General features: G+C 37.1%; 4 protein-coding genes across 7 annotated transcripts; all 4 read right to left on the bottom strand.

Moving 5' to 3' along the window:
* Nucleotides 1-7: 7 nt before the first annotated feature.
* On the bottom strand, nucleotides 8-4,754 carry EMB2795 (condensin complex subunit). The gene is made up of 13 exons (XM_008231767.2): nucleotides 4,307-4,754; nucleotides 3,975-4,076; nucleotides 3,610-3,727; nucleotides 3,332-3,405; nucleotides 3,197-3,254; nucleotides 2,905-3,105; nucleotides 2,501-2,787; nucleotides 2,232-2,376; nucleotides 1,891-2,135; nucleotides 1,754-1,784; nucleotides 1,472-1,611; nucleotides 993-1,103; nucleotides 8-297 (listed from the first exon to the last, which is right to left on the bottom strand). Exons 1-13 carry the CDS (start codon nucleotides 4,574-4,576, stop codon nucleotides 109-111), a joined length of 1,971 nt encoding a protein of 656 aa, XP_008229989.2. The 5' UTR covers nucleotides 4,577-4,754; the 3' UTR covers nucleotides 8-108.
* Nucleotides 4,755-5,132: 378 nt separating this feature from the next.
* Nucleotides 5,133-7,653, bottom strand: LOC103329361 (glycosyltransferase BC10-like). Of its 2 annotated transcripts, XM_089050624.1 has the most exons (10): nucleotides 7,367-7,653; nucleotides 7,156-7,272; nucleotides 6,949-7,049; nucleotides 6,779-6,850; nucleotides 6,576-6,657; nucleotides 6,354-6,434; nucleotides 6,229-6,270; nucleotides 6,022-6,114; nucleotides 5,739-5,885; nucleotides 5,133-5,536 (listed from the first exon to the last, which is right to left on the bottom strand). In XM_089050624.1, the coding sequence occupies exons 1-10, from the start codon at nucleotides 7,631-7,633 to the stop codon at nucleotides 5,363-5,365; spliced, it is 1,176 nt and encodes a 391-aa protein (XP_088906750.1). In that variant the 5' UTR covers nucleotides 7,634-7,653; the 3' UTR covers nucleotides 5,133-5,362. The 2 variants fall into 2 exon arrangements, with proteins under 2 accessions (XP_088906750.1, XP_088906751.1); XM_089050625.1 differs by lacking the exon at nucleotides 5,133-5,536 and having other exon boundaries at nucleotides 5,745-5,932.
* Nucleotides 7,654-8,162: 509 nt separating this feature from the next.
* Nucleotides 8,163-10,124, bottom strand: LOC103329316 (uncharacterized). Its single transcript, XM_089050512.1, has 5 exons — nucleotides 9,870-10,124; nucleotides 9,586-9,742; nucleotides 9,382-9,498; nucleotides 9,089-9,181; nucleotides 8,163-8,485 (listed from the first exon to the last, which is right to left on the bottom strand). The coding sequence occupies exons 1-5, from the start codon at nucleotides 9,995-9,997 to the stop codon at nucleotides 8,426-8,428; spliced, it is 555 nt and encodes a 184-aa protein (XP_088906638.1). The 5' UTR covers nucleotides 9,998-10,124; the 3' UTR covers nucleotides 8,163-8,425.
* Nucleotides 10,125-10,507: 383 nt separating this feature from the next.
* LOC103329317 (ERD (early-responsive to dehydration stress) family protein) lies at nucleotides 10,508-17,408 on the bottom strand. 3 transcript variants are annotated; one of them, XM_016793643.2, is made up of 12 exons: nucleotides 16,938-17,408; nucleotides 15,495-15,843; nucleotides 14,793-14,939; nucleotides 14,184-14,319; nucleotides 13,603-13,704; nucleotides 13,359-13,478; nucleotides 13,195-13,275; nucleotides 12,444-12,784; nucleotides 12,125-12,370; nucleotides 11,546-11,870; nucleotides 11,219-11,452; nucleotides 10,508-11,060 (listed from the first exon to the last, which is right to left on the bottom strand). In XM_016793643.2, exons 2-12 carry the CDS (start codon nucleotides 15,806-15,808, stop codon nucleotides 10,797-10,799), a joined length of 2,310 nt encoding a protein of 769 aa, XP_016649129.2. In that variant the 5' UTR covers nucleotides 15,809-15,843; nucleotides 16,938-17,408; the 3' UTR covers nucleotides 10,508-10,796. The 3 variants fall into 3 exon arrangements, with proteins under 3 accessions (XP_016649129.2, XP_088906729.1, XP_088906728.1); XM_089050603.1 differs by having other exon boundaries at nucleotides 14,793-14,944; nucleotides 16,938-17,033; XM_089050602.1 differs by lacking the exon at nucleotides 16,938-17,408 and adding an exon at nucleotides 16,805-16,922.
* Between the last annotated feature and the right edge of the window lie 673 nt (nucleotides 17,409-18,081).

The following is an 18,081-nucleotide window of genomic DNA, read 5'->3' on the forward strand; positions in this document are numbered from 1 at the left end:
TAAAATATTGAAAGGAACAGCAGGATATTATTATAAATAAATATGAGTTGTAAAGTACACGTTTAAACACACTTTTCATTCATTTCCTTTTCAATCATAAACAGAGAGCTAAGGAAGGCGTATGCTGAGATCATCCAAATTGGTGTTGCCAAGGATGCTCAAGCCATGCTCATTGGCTAAATGTAAAAGGCATATGAAACACAGATGAGGGGAGATTTCATTGATAGTTCCAGCAGCTCTGCAGTCACTTGGGAAGCTGGCCAAGATTTGCTTGAAGGATGCCAGTTGTTCTTGACCCTTTCCAAAATCAGAAATATCAACAATCAGAATTTACCTTCTCAAAATAATATATATCATAAATGAAACAGTTGGATGGTAAACATAAATTTTCTGGCTTTCCCTTTTGTAAAACAAATGAAGGACGGCAACTAAAGAAGACATGTGGAGTAATAGCAGTTCCTATTCCTAAATATGGTTCAGTGTTGATCTTCTGTTCTGTTAATATAATTGTATCCAATACAAGACTAGAAAAACTTTTATGAAACTGGAATAGTATTGCTTTGTTATTTTCGGTCAATCAAGCTATACAAGTGAAAAAGTTATCACACATAGTATAGCTTAATTGATTAGGAATAGCAAAACAATGTTATCCTCATTGCATACAAATGTTTCTCATGCAAGACATAGGCACTTATGCATTTCTGTTGGCCGATCACATCAAAGGCCATTACTGGTAACCAGTACGTTCCAACAGACAGATTGATTGCCAGCATGAATATAAAAAGGAAAATAGTCTTCAATCAATTGGAATAATACATCAATAATCGATAGCTCGTAATAGTATAGAAATAAAATCCAGAATCAAGCTTTCATATGTCTTCTAACTTTTTTTTATGTAAAAACTCATTCCATATGCTATATACTATATATCCTAAGGAAAACTGCACAAAAAATTATACGCAGAAAGAAATGAAAAAGAAAACTTAGCGCACCTGTGTCGACATGTGAACAGATTCTTGTACATGGCCCCAAAGGGTTTCTTTCAGAACCTGGACATCAACTTGTTTGGAAGTCTTGTCATAGTGGACTTCAATTTTGTTTACCTGTATTGTTTAGATGTAGGAAGAAAGCATGAGCAAAAACTACAGATTTGTTTTAATGAGCTTTGAATTACAGACTAAAACTATTCCCAAGATTGCAGCCCTTATCATCTCCATGATGAATATCTATAAAACTAGACATAATCGAATTATAAACTTGTAAAATACTTGGAAGACAAAGGGAGAAATAAAATACAAAGTTCTTCCTACTTCATAAAATAAAAAATAAGAAACCTTGTAAAATACTTGAGATGAAATCAGGTTTGTAAACCATAACTCTCCAAGTCATAGGCTAACTAACACTCCTCTCAGACTTGTGGGCAACTGCAAGGGGTCTCAAATTATATCAAGCTGAAAAGTTAGAAACCAACCTGGCGAGGCTGAGAAACAAGTGTGCTAAAGTCCTCCACATCACTATGGCTAATTCCGTCATCATATTGGCCACCAAATACATTACCATCATCGTAGAATGGCGATTGCCCATAATCATCAGACTGTTGCCTCGATTCATCTAATGTCACAACAAGTACTCTATATATTAATTGCACATTTCATCATTAATAAAAATTAAAAATTTTAAAAAGGATCCAGAAAAAATGTTAATTATTGGTTATCCCTATTTATTACCAACCAACGAGAAAGAACTTTCTTACCTGAGGACTTCTTGCCTCTCCTTCCAAGGAACTGCAGCACAAAAAAGAAAAGAAAAGAAAAGCATTTCATGAAAAAGAAAGAGCGTACACCATTTCGATGGAAATACATATATAGTATGATTGTTGCAACACATTACCTTTACATTAGGTATCAGAAATAGCTTGATAAGATCCTCTGGTTGATAGTGGCAATCCTCAGGAAGCTTTGTATTACAGGGTGCTCTATTTGCTGGCAGCAGTAAGGATTTCGGATTTTTTGGAGGAGCAAAAATATCTGGCATTTCTTCTTCCAAGGCTTTCGTGAAATCAAGATCAGGCTGTACTTTTTTCCTGTGTCGTTTAACCGCTACTGGTTGTTCTCCAGAAGGATCAATCTCGGAAACTGAAAAAACATATTGTTGCACTATGTTACCATACTACTGGAGCACAAGAAATACACATACACATACTGGTTGATGATATAACCACTGAACCAGACCTTTAGTTTTTTGATACTTCCAATGATCAGGACCTGCCCATGCATTTTGTTTTGAAGTTAATCCAAGACTTAAGAACAAATACTCGTCAACGTCCTTAAGTCTCTCCTCGCTATCACGCTCATCGAAAGCACCCGGTTCATTTTCCTACAAATTTAAGAGATTATCAGGGAATAAAGTGATTCTTCACTCATACACACAACTAGAGAGAAAACAACTGAACAAATATATACAATCAAGACCAATTATAGGGATAGTTTGTTCAAAAAACCTCGTCATAACTAGGAAAAGTTGAATTTTCACAGTTAAGGCCCTCCTCTACTATGCTTGTTTGGTCATCATGTTCATAATCCCAGTTCCCAAAGTTCTCAGGTACATCACCATCAAATTCAACTTCATTATTATGGGCTGCGTCTACTTGTTCTGCTGATTCCTGAGAACAGGAATATATATCTGCTGGCCTTCTGTTATCTTCATCAAATCGATTGACTATATTCCTGAGAGTTGGTGAAATTTCATCTTTCATTCGCATGTTCAATACCATTTGTTCAACATACTCTATAACAAGAAAACGTGACTGTTATTAAAACTGAATATTCTCATTTGAAAAAAAAAAAATTTATGGGAAGACAAGAGTTACCAAGAAAACAATACATTACCAAAAATGCAACTCACCACTAGCAAAAGAAAGATCGATGGTATCTGATTTATCATGTTGATTATCGCATGACATGCACTTCGCTGGTACTTCCGACGAGTCAAAGAGAACTCTGCATCTACCAAATACTCCAAGATTATTCATTAAAAGACCCCTAGCCCCACCTTCATCAAATTGTGCAGATGTCTGATGATAGAGTGGATCAACTGCAAATGCAACTGAAAAATACAGACAAATTAATATTACAAATTTGACCTCGTATTTCACACTTTAAAACTATTTATACGGATAGCAAGGATGTGTGCTCACCATCAAACTTTTTTACATTTAGAGCCTCAAAAGACGACTCCAGCGTTGATAAAGGTGACTGCATTTATGGATTTACGTCAGTACTTGGCATACAGAGTTTATTAAATCATTCGAGTGAGCCAGAGAACTATCAACCTTTTTCTCCATCTCTTTCTTGGAATGCGCCACATCTTGTCCATTGTCAACAGCGGCATCATCCGGACTAGTATCTAACATTGCAACACAGCATCAAGAGAACTATACAACTTTACAAATTGACAGTTAAATTTCAAACTATAGATGAGCTGATTAAAGATAACTATATAACATAGTAATCAGTCCTACAAACCGTTAACAATTAAATTGTTCCAGCCAAGAATTTCAAGTAAAAGACTTGAACAAGAAACGAAAGAACAAAATATAGTGAACCAAACCTTGTTCGTCTTCTTGGCCTGCTCTATTCATTCCACCAAGGACCTTATATGCCTCAGAGTGTACTGAATCCACCCTTAATGAGTAAATTTTGACTCCAGCTTCAAGAGTGCAGCTTGCCTGCACAGGTAGAAAAGTGATACAAACTTAATTGAACACAGCATATTCCATTGAAAGAATGAACTTCGGGCCACACTTCAAAAACAAAAAAAAATTACCAAATTTCTGTCTTGATAGATTTCAAGTTCCAAAACTAATCCGAAATATCCACAAACGACGAACAATACTTAAAAACAAACCCTTTATATATATATATATATATATATATATATATATATATATCATACCATCAAAAGGCACAGCTTACCTTTTGAAAATTCGTCTCAGCGTCATTTTCCTCTTCAACCTTAATAATTTCCGTCAAATGGTCTATCAGATTGAGCTCCCATGTGTTCTTTTGATTAATTTTCTGCACCCAATAGATAAAACTCAAAATCTAATACAGTACAAAGGGTTATCAAAATTCAACCACAGAAGACCCTTTTGTTTCAATCATCATTAAGTCTTAAAAAATGAAATACTTCAAAATTCACACTCATATTGACAAACAGATTGCTATAAACTTCTAACTTTTTGTTAAATCAAATTCATTTCAAAACTTTGAATGCTAAACTAACAGAGAGAGAGACAAGTGCTGACATTTTCGCTAGCCAGTTTGATGCAATTCTGGAACAGCTCGAGAATCTGCTCCTTGCCGAGGCAGGGATCAGTATCCGCATCCAGTGGCGGTAAATTGAGCGCAATGGACTTTCTGCGAATCGCGGCTGCTCGTGCCGCACGTGCTTGTGCACGCTCGAGGTGGTCGTCGTTGGAGCCGAGGAAGAAGGGGCTGGTTGGAGACTGGAGGCGAGCGGCCATCGGGAGCCTCTGCTTCTGGGCCGTTGGGTTAGGGCTTAGGGTATCGGCCATTGTAATCGAAAAATTGAATTGGGGAAAGTATGAGAATGGGAGAGTTGAGATGGGAACTGATGGGACGACGAGGTTTTCCCTCCACTTTGTGTTTGAAATTTTTGTGGGGTTTTGACGTTAGAGATTTGTTATGGTGCTTATCATACATACAATACTACGACCATCCATTTTGTGCATCAATCTTTGTTTCCTGAATATTACCCAACAAAAACAAAAAAGTAAAATTTTTTTAATAAAAAAAATCACTTTGCAAAAACTATTAATTTACACATTTTTCCAACATTTTATCGTGGATGTTACAATAATAAAATTAGACGGTTCTCATACGCGATGCATGTGCAATGTGATGACTGTTTATTAGTCCTAAAAGTAAAATTGTGTAAAACTTTCATTTCTTTACATTTTGCTCTAACTACTTCAGTAGCTGAAGGTTTTAAGTGATGAGAGAGCTTCATCTAGTAGCCAAAAGGGTTCTTTAAAGGAATTTTAGGTGAGCAACTACAACCTTTTTTTATGTGTTTTGCTTTGTACAATTGCATTCTGGCCACTACTTGATGGTTTTATTGAATCTAGTAGCCAAAACTGACTTTTGGTTTTCTACTATTCAAAATCAAAATAAAGGAATTTCAAATGGGAAAAGTAGTGAGCAACTACAACCTTTTAAATAGTTAATGTGTTTTGCTTTGTACAATTGCATTCTATTGGCCACTACTTGTGATGCAAGAGTTGTGTCCATCTCTTTTTCCTTTCATAGAGGCCTCCTTATATCTGGTATTGCAGTAACGGTCACATGTTTGGTATTGCAGTAACATCATAAGGACCAATCAAACCTTCTCTCAGAATGCGCATGGCAGCTCCGACAGTGAATTTTCTTGCAAACAAGTAACATGAAGCGATTTTGGATCCGGTATGGCAGAACTCGGTGTGTTGTTCGTACTCATAGTATGCATGGTCGATATCCTGTAAAAAACAAATATGATCAAAAAGTAAAAACAAGCAGACTGATATATCTTAGGCCACATGAAGTTTGGTTTTTGGATCCAATCCACAGAAGGAAAACAAGATAGCCTAGGCCATTTAAATTGATCAAGTTATGTATGCAACGCAAGCAGGACAAGTTTTATAGACTTTGTTTCTTATGTGGGACATAAGAACTACTCACCTTAATTTCTCTCATCTTCCAAGGGCTTGCATCTGCATAATCAAACGTTATAGGATGCCAAGACCTTCTTTTCCTTAGTATCGTTGTCTGATTCCATGATGTGTAGGTTAATGTTCTTCGTTCAAGTTCGTCCTCAAGTCCACTTATCTTATCACAACACACAAATGCAGAATTTGAATGAAATTCCCTATGAACTTTCCAAAACAAAGCACATCTTAAAAGATTATTACTATAGAAAACATTTGTTTATTAATATAGGAAAGAACAGAAAGCATCTGCTTACTATAAGTAGTGTCTGCACGTAATGTTCATCTGGGATACAATTCCGATACTTCAGAACTGTCTGCATTAAAAACTTGAAATCGAAATCATGTTCCTGTGGACAAGAACGAGCACATCACATGTATTTATATACTCTTTGAAGGCCAGGGGCAAACCCTTTTTTCTTCCTTCTTTTTCATGTAAAGTTTAAAAGACAGTATTTCCTTACAAGAAGTTGCCTCCTCAAACTCAGGTCTATGGGTGGCCGCCGCTGAAAATTGAGCAACATTTCAAGATGTCAAAAGAAACTTTCAGGCAGATGGAAATGGGACCAGATAAAGCCTCCCTGTATACCTTACAGAATTTCCTGAAGACGGGGAAAACCGTATGGTCGTCCACAACAATTTCTGCATGTCTTCTAACCAAAGTTATCCACTGAGAATGAGATCAACATGACGTTACATCAATAGGAGGAATCAATATCTTGAAAAAGAAAAGAAAAGAAAGGCAGAATTGTGTTCAGTTGAACTATTTATTCCATCTCAATGCAGCAAATATACATGGAAGATATAAAACCTGGGATCCTTTTCGCCATCTCTCCTCAGGTATAGTAGGTGACATCTTCGGATCATAACGAAATCCTTTAACATCAATGAAGCTATAATGCAGAGACTACAAAAAGTTCAGCTTCACTGTTTCTTCCATATGTGTAGGAAACACAAAAATTTAACCAGCACTTCTAAAAAACATTCATTCTGGTTATTGCTGATATCAAATACCTGTCCACAAAGCTTCTTGGAGAAGACATTACATAGTTGTAAATGTAACTGAAGTTGTACAGAGGCACACAGCTGCAGAATGAAGAAATAGACACAAAAAGTGCAAATTAGTTTGTTTTTGATACAGTTGGAAGAGGTCACTTGCATATATAAGAGGTGACGAGACCTACCTATCTGAGAGGAGGACAAATATTTGATTGGCTGGATCATACAGAGCTTCTTCAAGTAGTAAGCGCTCTGCTTCTATCATACTTGATTCTCCCCATACTACCTGCAGCATAATTGCCAGTCAATCTTACTAAGAAACGAAGCAAGCGGAACCAAGTAAAATATGAACAAATTGAAGCTGTTCTTGTTCAAAGAAGCTAAAAGAACACCTGAATGCTGTTGTTCAGCTGTCGACCGTAAAAGAAAGCAGACCTTGTGGTTGATTCATCAAATGCAAAACCAGGCTCTGAATGAATATAAATCGAGAACTTTGCCACATCCCCATTCTGCAAAGCTCACAACAAAGCATATCAAAACCTCTCTCCATGTTATGGTTCTGTTCACAACCGATTTCACTTTTATTTTGGCTAGCAAGCAAACCTTGAAGAAGGTGTCCCAGAGAAAATCAAGAGGAAGATCCTGACGAACGAGGAAGAGGAAGGCAACTTTCGGAGGGCCTTTAAACTGATCTTCATGAATGAAAGCATGAGACCTCCGAGACTTGAAGAATGATGGTGGGAGTTTGGACTGAGAATGGAGCACTCTAAGAAAAGCCAATAGACATAGAAAGATACTGACAATGATGATGAGACCTGAAACCAACCTCAAAAGTTGGCGCATGGGTGATGAAGCTCTCTTCTTTGTCATGGTTAGTTTTGTTCTCACTATTTCTTTGCAAGTGCCTCTGTGTATATGAGAGAGAGAGAGAGAGAGAGAGAGAGAGAGAGAGTTGAAGGAACCGTTTTCAACTTCGATGTTTGAAGGTGCTTGTGGATTGAAGAGTTAATTAATAAGGAAAGCTGAAACTGCACTTTGCATTTCTGTTTCTCCAAGTCTGTTATTTGTTAAGAACCCAGTGACAATGAAACACGTCCCCTCCTCATTTAAGAACCATTTTTCAATCTTAAAGCCTCTTCTTTTTATTTTATTATTTCTTTCTTTGATTTAGTTTTTGGCAAACTCTAGCAGCATGAATTAGGCTTAAATAACCAAATTAATATCCGTTACAATTATCATAATCAGAAACTCAGCAACTGTACAGACTTGAAGATGCACTTCTGGCTTTATTCTTGTAGCTTAAAAATCATATTAAAGCCGAGTAATCATGTCAGCAAATTACAGAAAAACTGACAGTGTGCGCGAGTAAAAAGAAGAATACAATCTAGAACATCGAGAGTTTCACAAAGGGTTGTCTTTTATTAAGTGAAGGTAACTTCTGTATACACAGCAACAATGTTCAAATCCATCAAAAAAATAGTCCCCCACCCCAGCATCTAGGTGGAGGCCCCTATTCTGTAAACACCTTTACATGCTTTCAACAATTAGGAACTCATCCTACATCAGCTCTTTCGCTGCCCTTGCCCATGCCAAAACTACGGCCTCTAGTCAACGGCTAATCAGTATGAAGCTCAAAGAATCAGGTATCGGTCATAAGATATCTTATTTGCTGTTACTCATTAGATATGCCACTATGCATCCCAACACGGCACCAGCAACAACCTGATGCCAAACCAAATAAAAAATGTCACTGATACTTGAAGATTAAGATTATGAATATCTTACTCAAAAAGTTCCCCTTCAACAAAGCTATAATAATGGTTACCGTACAAGATAACTAAGTTACAATGCATGTATGTCTAAACCTGTATTTCTCTGAAGCTGAACCTTGTAATTACTTCATGATGATAACAATGAAGTGGTCGATCCATAATAACAATGGTCGATGAATAACATTCTAGCTTTGTCCAGTGGAGCCAGCATGACAGAGTAAGAGTATTGCATTTGCTAACTATACAAGCAAACAAGAAGCATCACCGGCCAGCTACTTTGCAACAAAATGTCACTGGTTAATGAACATGTTCACACGATTTACTACTCTGGCTAGGAAATGAATTATGGGGACAAAGAAAATTTCCTTTTCTAGTTTAATTAGCTAAGGACCATCTGCAGAATGGGATTACTAATTGCCCTGCTTCACGGCAACCACAATGAGCTTAAAATCAAAACATGAATATTAAGACAACATAATTTTCTAATAACATGGTGAGCTAATTTTCCGATTTACTCAAGTGATGTGCAGCAAGCAAGAGTAGTGCAACAAACCTGCAAGGGAGTATGTCCAAGTGAATCGCGCAGAGGTCTAACACTGGACAAAGGATGCTCCGGAGGAAGCTCGTACACAATTTGGTTCAGCAACTGCAACACCCATCAATGTGATAAATTAATCATATCAAAAAACACACACGATAATCTTCTCTTACCAAACACCCAATATGTTGTCAAATTTCAAACTAGATCATCTAAAATTGAAATTCTATCAACATAACATGTACACAAAAACAGATTCCCATTTCTATATAAAACAAGCTCATAATTTTAAACATCTAAGCTCATACAAGGGATGATCGGTTACCTCGGCTTGAAAATACAACATGTAAATACACGGTATCGTTTTGACTAAACATATATGAAGGGAAAAAAAAAAGTCTCACTCCGGAGGCATCATACATCACCTGGAAAATACAATATGTAAATACACGGTATCGTTTTGACTAAACATGATATGAAGGGGAAAAAAAAAGGTAAATTTTTCTACATACAATGCATGCTAAGACCAGAGCAATGGCGAAAGCGGGTCCTCCGACGCCATCTTGAAGGCCAATGGCGACCGCCAGAGCCGTCACTGTGGCCGAATGCGACGACGGCATTCCGCCGGAATCGAGCATTCGCTTCGAATCCCATCTCCTTTCTTTGTACCTGAAGCAGCAACCCAAACACTCAATTTTCACGCCCTTTTGACTCTAAAATTTCAAATTTATTTTTCAAAATGAAAAGTTCAGCTGCGGAAAAAATTGAAATTGGAGGAATGAGAAACTGTACGGACCAGGAGGTGAAGAGCTTGAGGAACTGAGCGAGAGCGCAGGCGAGGAACGCAGCGATGAGAGGGAGGTTCGACGGGATCGTTGCAGTCATCGACGGTGAAGACGACGTCGTCGCATCCGCGGCCGTCATCACCTCGTCCGTTTTTCACTTCCAATTAATTAATTGCTGTTCTCTTTAGACTTAAAGACTGTAGAACCAGGAAAGGAGAGAGAGAAGGGAGGAGTATGAGTCGCCTGGGCCCACCAGCTGAGTTCAACGCACCAATCATAGATGAGTTGGAATGGAATTGTCTGTTTTGATTTTTACCTTCCTTGAAATATTAAAATATGCACCACCCAATTGAGAAAGGAGTAGGGCGCACACGTGGGCCTATGTCATCTTGTCGTATCGTATTTGGTATATCATTTTGTATACCACCCGTTTAATAAAAGGTGGAATTTATATACAAATGTGACCACCTCACTGTACAGAATTTTGCACACAAGGTCATATACAAATGTGCCTAACCATTGTTTTTGTTTTTTCAAACAAGAAAAAAAAAAAAAAATTGGGCTCAAAATGCGGTGGATTTGGTAAGAAGCAAGAAATAAAGTAATTTGGAATTTGGGTTTCTCTAAGGAAGAAGCAAAGTTATTTGCATGACCAAGAAATTCTACTCAACATGCAAGAGGACAAAGTGTAAAAGTACAAGGACCTATTAAGAAATTGTTCTCCTATAATAAGAACAAGAAAACAAATCTCCTAATTGCAGCAACTACAAAATCTTCCAAGAATCATATACCTATTTGTTTTGCTCCACACAGTGAAACATCTTATAGCACTTTCTCTCTCTCTACAATTCCTTTTTCCATTTACAATGCCCTTGAACTTCAGAAATGTCAACCTCCTAAGCCAAAAATGTACAGAAAACGAAGAGTAGTACAGACTCTTAAGGCCGGAGCATCTTCTGAGTGTCATCGGGTAGGGATGATGATGAAGAACCACTATATTTGCTGGGCAATGGTGTATTCCTTCGAGACTGGCGTTTCGTTGGCACAACTGGGGGCTCCTTCTCGCATTCTTCGGCGCCTGCTTCATTCTCACTGTCATCTTCACCCTTGAAAACTGGGTGGATGTATGCATTTTGAAGGAAGCTTTTCAAGTTCAGATTTGGCTCTGTTGCACGTTCTAATGTATCTTTCATCATTGCTTCCTGCAATTCACCGTAGAAAAACATCAGCATTAGCATAATACAAACTCAAATGCCTTAAAAGAAAACTGAATTAAACGAATTCATCAGAACACAGCAGATGTTTAAGCACCAGAAACCAATACGAAGAACCGGGTCTCCCAATAGCGAATCTAACAAACCTGTAATGGATATCTGATGAAGGCAGGTTCGTAACAGCCTTTGCAAAATCTATGGAACCATATGGTCAACACTGGGAGTGTGATAAGCAGTGGCGTTGACTGAGCAGCTTCTTTAGTGCTTAACAACCCCATCAGTAGCAGTTGTGAGATGATAAGTGCCGTTATGATGCGCCCATGGACATCAGGCCAGAATGCTGCAGCGCTTTCGTACTCTTGATTATAGACATTTATAATCTAGAAATATTGGAAAACAACTTCATTATAATTTAGCAGAATTACTAAGGGATTGCATAAATGAATTCTTATTATTTGACCAACAAAACTTACCTGATGACGATAAACAACATATGCCAGGCCAAAGAATACTATTATGAATGGAAGTAGGATTGGCGACACCACAGCATAAACAAGGCCAAGTAAGAAATAGAGTTGTATTTGAGGTTCACCGGTGTTGAAACCAAGGGTTCCTGGATCCATGGCGTCTTCCCTATCCTTTTCAGTCTTCACCAAGAAGAAATTTTTCAAGTGATAAATAATCAAAGGTTTCAACCTTAGAATCTCCCCAGCAACTCCGGCCCACCCATCGACCATTATATAAGTTATAAAGAAAGTTGCCTTCATTGGAATTGAAACACCAATTGTCTTTGGGATCCTGCACAAAGAGCCAATTAATCATATATCAGAACTTTTTGTATCAAAGCAGCAATCTCAACATCGGATACAGAGCAGATGAAGGTTTTATTCATTGTAGACCCAATAAGCTGGATCAATATGTCAAAAATTGTATAGCTTCTTATAGGACTTTGTATTGTATGAAAAGAAAAAAAAGCTTTCTTATATTATAAGTAAGTATCCCTCATAGTACATCAAACTAAAATAAGTAAAGATGCAGATACAAGAACATACTCATTAGCAGATTGGTGGATGAATTTATCTAGTTGTTGAAACGCAGTTCCAGTGATTATGCTCCCAAGAAATACGTTGACAAATTGGAAAATATAATATCTAGTAGCCGATCTCCTCTCTAGAGCTGATATGCTATTAAATCCTTCAAATTTGGACATTATCATCAAAATAGTAGGAAGGAATATGAGAAAAATCTTCAAAGCAATTCCAGGTAGGAAACCTTGGATAAATGATTTTATAAATTTCCTGCGTGACAAACAGGATGCTGTTAGTGCATGCTGATGGTAGGAAAAGTAATTAAGTGTTGAGCAATACTTACACTTCAATAACGGGCTTTAGAAAGGGGACTGCTTTCTCAATACCCTCAATGTTTGCAAGGGATTGTACAAATGCAATGGGTATCATAAAAAAGAAGGTGAGGAAGAAGAAAGCAACGGCAACTACAAGCCTCCTGATTGTCAATGAAACATAGGGGATTGCCAGGTTATCCCAACAAATATCACGGGGTTCCGGAGCCCACTCAGTCAACCATAGAGTTGGGTTTCTGGATTGTTGAGTTTGTGCACAAACAGCAGCATTCCATCGAGTTCTGAAGGACACAAATGCTGCTGGCATGATAGATTTAGGGTTGCTTGTAATCGTATCTCTCTCTGAAGATATCTGTCAAAAGTAAATTTGAGAAAGAAAGAACGTGAGTAATCACATGCTTCAGTAAATTCACAATTCAACCCCCGCATTCCACTAAAAATGCTAGAAGCAAGCACTATGTGGGCTGAAAAGCCTCTCTAGTCTGATATTTGTGCAATAAAATGGTTTTTAAAATAATTGATCTATTAAAGAAATGGCTTTAAAGTACAAGGGAATATGCTAGAGGAACAAAATTACAATCGAAAATCTAATAAAAAAGCCTCCGAAGAAGACCAAAGGAATAACCGAAGTATGCACAATGACAGAAAGAACAATAAGTAGCAAATCAGGAGTTGAGCTCACTCCGGAGCTTTCCTTGTCTTCAGTACAACATAGAGCAAGTGAGGTGCAATCATTTTCAAAATAGTTTAAGTGCTACTTACTTCTTTTAATAGCCTCTCAATCTCAGATGTATAGAAATCAATAGCATCCACCCGATTACCCCAAAGACCAAGAAATCCAGTCTGCTCACAAGACATTGTTAATGGACATGAGAAATAGCATGATGAAAAGAAAAGGAAAGGAAAGAAAAAGAAGAATGCATTACCTTCTTAGATGGTCTTTTGGATGGATTTCTAGACAATTTAAGTTGATAGTAGTCAAGCCAATTCTGTAACTTCTTCTTCTCATTGACTAATTTAGAAAGTTTGTTTGCATTGTAAACAACCTGCATGCAAATACAAAAAATTAAAAACAAAACCAGAAACATGGAAGAAGAGAAGGTTGTGTAAGTGGCTAGTGTAATGTAAGTATAGTATTTATGGATGTAAGGGAAAGCAATAGGATCAAACCTGATGAGTGAGATAGTGGTCTGGATGGTTGACCAGAAAAAAATGTTCCACAAGCTGACTAACTGTTTCATCAGGATCTGGTGGCACGTTTCTAACCAGTACCTACCAAATTTATATATTTCACAACATTTAAGATCAAGAAAAGTAAAAAGAAATGTTTAAAGCACACCAATTTGATAGAATTCCCACTCAAAATAGTCTAACTGGATAGTACATAGCAGTAAGGATGTATATCATGTAGTGATGACATGGGTAGACAAAAGTAAAGATCATAGTCTGTACAAATACAGAGGAAATGTTGGTCTAAATTGATGAGTAAAAAGGGAAAACAAGACTTTTGTATGCAAATATACCAAATACTTAACTCCTGGTAATATCAACTCATAATTTATGTCTTGAAACTGCATAAAGAAATTAAGTTCAAGTAGAAACTTACATGATAAGACTGACTTCAAGTTCAATTTAACATATAAATTTAACCCCTTGACCCCAGCCCGCCCTGGTAGGTCCTCAATATTAGGCTTCAATGTCAATTTATTTATCATATAAGTAAGCTTAAGAATACATCAAGTTGATCTTACTGTGAACTGATCAGCGCGCCTCTGGTCTGATGCAAGAAAATGCAACCTCATTGATGCAACCTTCTCATACTCCCTTTTCAATACATAGCATGTCCACAATGTAAAAGCATAAGCCATTACTAAATGAGTCCAAAATCTGCATCAAAAGTTAAATAATCATCAGAAGGTGAAATCCTTGGATTTTAAACATGTTTCCGTGCACAGTAACATCTGAGTCCCAAGTCTGCATCAAATGTAAATAATCATCTGAAGTTGGATTTTCATACTCAATTCATGAAAATGTACACAGATCAATATTTTAATAATTATTTTACATAGTTTCTTTGTATAATCCATTTCTGAAATTCAGGGGAAAAACAATAATTCCTTTGGGAGAGCTTCATTATTTTTATCTTATTTTGATTGGCAGAAACTAGGCAGGTTCACATTAATATTTGCATATTAGTTTAAAAGCTAATTCTTCTCAATCAAGACAAACTAAGAAGTTCATAACTAAAAGTTGAACACACACATACACTTCCTGAGCACACTTGAGGAAAAAATAGCGAAACTTATAAATAAATAAAAAGTTGTGCAATATTAGAGATTAGTGAAGAATGTATTGCATACCTACTTGATCCAACAGGAACGTTTGAAATAGAGAGCTCATCTATGTTGCTGAAAACTACATTTGAATTCTTTAGGGTGCTATTGGTCCAATTGACCGGGACCATGACTGCAAATGCTATGAATGCGATGGGAACAAATATTTTTAGCCTGCACTTTAATGGGCCAAAATCTCACAATCAGTCAAAGAAGACAAACATTGAAAATCAGAGCCAGAAAGAAGAGATAATATATACAGCCAATGCAGAAGAAAACAATTTATGCAAAGACAGATATGGGTTGACAAGATACTTGAAACACTTGCCATATGCTATTCAAATTATCTGTACTGATTTAGGATATAACGGGACATGGTAATTAGAAAAATGTAAAACAACTATCAGTTTCAAAATTTAATATTGATATCATATGAGTTCTCCATTTAGAGATCTGAACAACCTTAACCTGTCTGTAGTATATAGTATACTTTGTATTCAAGTCCTTCAAATTATTGGAAGTTGCACACACATCATATATATAGCAGCTAATTAGTTACAGAATATAATTTTTACATAACATTCTTATATACCTGCATCTTTATTCTCATCAAAGTATATAATTGCATTAAAAAAGAAAAGAAAAAGAAAACTGTAATTAAGAGTCCAACCCTTAAAGTAAATATAGCTGCTAATGAACTGAAGCAAAAGATGATCTACCAAAGCATACCCTATCAAGTAAATCCTCAAGTAAGCAGCAGAGTCCAACCCTGCATGGTCAATTAGCTCAGGTTCTGGCATTTGTAATGCAGCAGGCATCCAATTCAGGAATCTGACATATGACCTGAAGTCCAGATTCACAAACTTGCTTACAAGTGCTCCTCCACTCGATGGACTGCTCCTTAACCCTTTAATATACCATTTCGGAAAGTAGACCCTATCATTGACGGGTTGAATACGAAGTATGGCAAATGCCACAAAGAAAGCACATGCAGTGAGAATATTGATAGCTGCTGCAACTGCTATATCATTCAATGTAGCCATATCTCACTTCAAAGAAATATATGTGAATGATCCTTCTGTAATATGGAGAAAAAAAGAGGGTAAGCTTTAATATTCTCAATTAAATAAGATAAAATAGAAAGAGACATAGGGATACTGGTTTGCACACAGCCTCGTTCTAATAGTACTAAGAGAAGAGAAGAAGAGAGCCTTGGAGTCAGCAAAATCCTCTATTGCAGAGTAAAAGGAAAGAAGGGTCTAAATTAAAAACTTGGACTTCTCTTTGGACGTCAGTGGTTCACTGAAAAAGAACGTCTCCTTTATGAGAATACCAGTCCCTCAAAACAAATAAGGGAAGGACTCGCCTTTGTGGTTAGGCCTCTATTTTTATTTGTACGGAAACCTTGTGGTTTTAAGGTATAGAAAAAGGCAAGATTGTAATTTCATAAATATTATGGTTAGCACGTATGAAATTTTAAAAAATAAATGAAAATACATGCCCCGCCGAAAGAACAAGAAGACATGGGGTTCCATGTAGCCGAAAGAACAAGAAGACATGGGGTTCCATGTAAATAGGCCTAAACAAGGGAACTGATCTGAACTTGACCCGATAAAGCAACCAGAAGCAAAGGTGATCCCTGTAGTGCATGCCTTTCAAAGCAAGCTTTTTCGCATCATCTCAAAATAAAAACGCAGAATTAAGTTTCTAAACAATTTCCAATATCTCAGATACTAAAAGTGATAATTTTGTAAACAATATTGCAGCATTAAAACGAATACATAAAAAACAACAACAATCAGCAGATTCTGTTGAATAACTTTCAATTCCTTTGCATTGGGACTTAGAAAAAAGAACACAAATTTGTCATAAAAAAAACAGAGATCGGACTGAAAAAAAGAGTGATAATTGATCAAGTGAACGATCCAAAACTTAGATATCCGTCAGAAAATCATAAACGGAAGAGTGCATTTTCTCGTTCTGTTATCTCATTTCTCAGTAAACAAACAAACAACAAAATTCAAAGATTTTACACTTACAGAAAACCAAATCAAGTAAAGAAAAAAGTCACAATCTTTTGAAGTCTGTACGTATTGGATCCTTCCCCTCCGAACTTTCTCGGCAACCAAACACGCATTAAGCTTTAAGATTCAGAAGCACAAGCAGTCTTACCTCTATTACGCCGGACGAACTGAATTCACTCCTTCTCTCCTTGGCAAGCCAAACACAACAACCTCAAGTCCTCATCAGGACCAAAACGCAGCGTCTGAGTTCAACCGGAAAGCACGAAAAGCAATATAAAAAGGCTCTCCAGACAAAGCAGGGGCCTTGAAAGTCGCAGGCCAGTGAAGACAGTGGCCGGTGCTAAAATGCGCCTGCTGTCTAGAGAAAGCGACGGAAAATGTTGGTTAAAAGACGCGAGTCGCTGTCAGTCGGCTAGGGAAACGAATCAAACGAAGCAACGTTAGTGATGACGATGTTACTAACAGTCGCTTCGGTTATGGTTTTCGATTTAATGGATAATTAAAATATGTAATTTTGGAATTAATGAGGAAATTAAAAGTTGAATCTGTGTTAGAAACGGAAAAGAGAAGGAGAGTTTTGTTGTAATCGCTGGGGGCCAATGGGATTTTGGTTGTCGGTATGTGGGAAGGTGAATCGAGTGTCTCTTTATGTTGGCAGCCGAAAAGGTAGGGGCCCCGTCCGTATATTTCAAACGGCTACTTATTTCTCTGCTTTCTGACCGTTGGGATGTGGACACGGGGGCCATGAATGGGATCTGAGTTCTAAAGCGAAGCACTAATATTGGACTTATTTGCTCTTGCTAGGTTTACTGGCATGAAAAGGAAAGAAGAAGAAAACAGTGTCCAAAAGTAGGAAGGAAAGAAGGAAGAAAAGTAGGTTCTTTGTTTGAAGGTATTTCTTTCTTTTCATGGCTCTTCCAAGGATATGTTACTATTTCAAGGCTCTTCCAAAGAAGGTAGAGAGTTGTAGCACTGCACTCAAATACAACTCACATTGAGAACGTGGGACCTCTAGGTGTAAAGCTTGGCACTCCCACAATTTAAGGACTATGAACTTCAATTGTAAAGTTGTATTTCTAGTGGCATTCATTTTGCATTGTCAACTTCCGCATTTCAACGTGTTTAATACTAGCCGCGCAAAAAAATAAAAAAAATAAAAAAAAAATTAGTGTGACAGTAATGTGGTATGCTGATTGTGAGCATTGATATATTGAATTGGTAGCTTGTAGGTTAAAAAATTACTCATGCTTGTATGGATATTGTTGACTTGTACTTGAAACATTAGCTTGTAG

Source organism: Prunus mume, linkage group LG4 (genome assembly GCF_029339155.1).
Source record: "Prunus mume cultivar Tortuosa linkage group LG4, ASM2933915v1, whole genome shotgun sequence".
Taxonomy (NCBI): Eukaryota; Viridiplantae; Streptophyta; class Magnoliopsida; order Rosales; family Rosaceae; genus Prunus; species Prunus mume.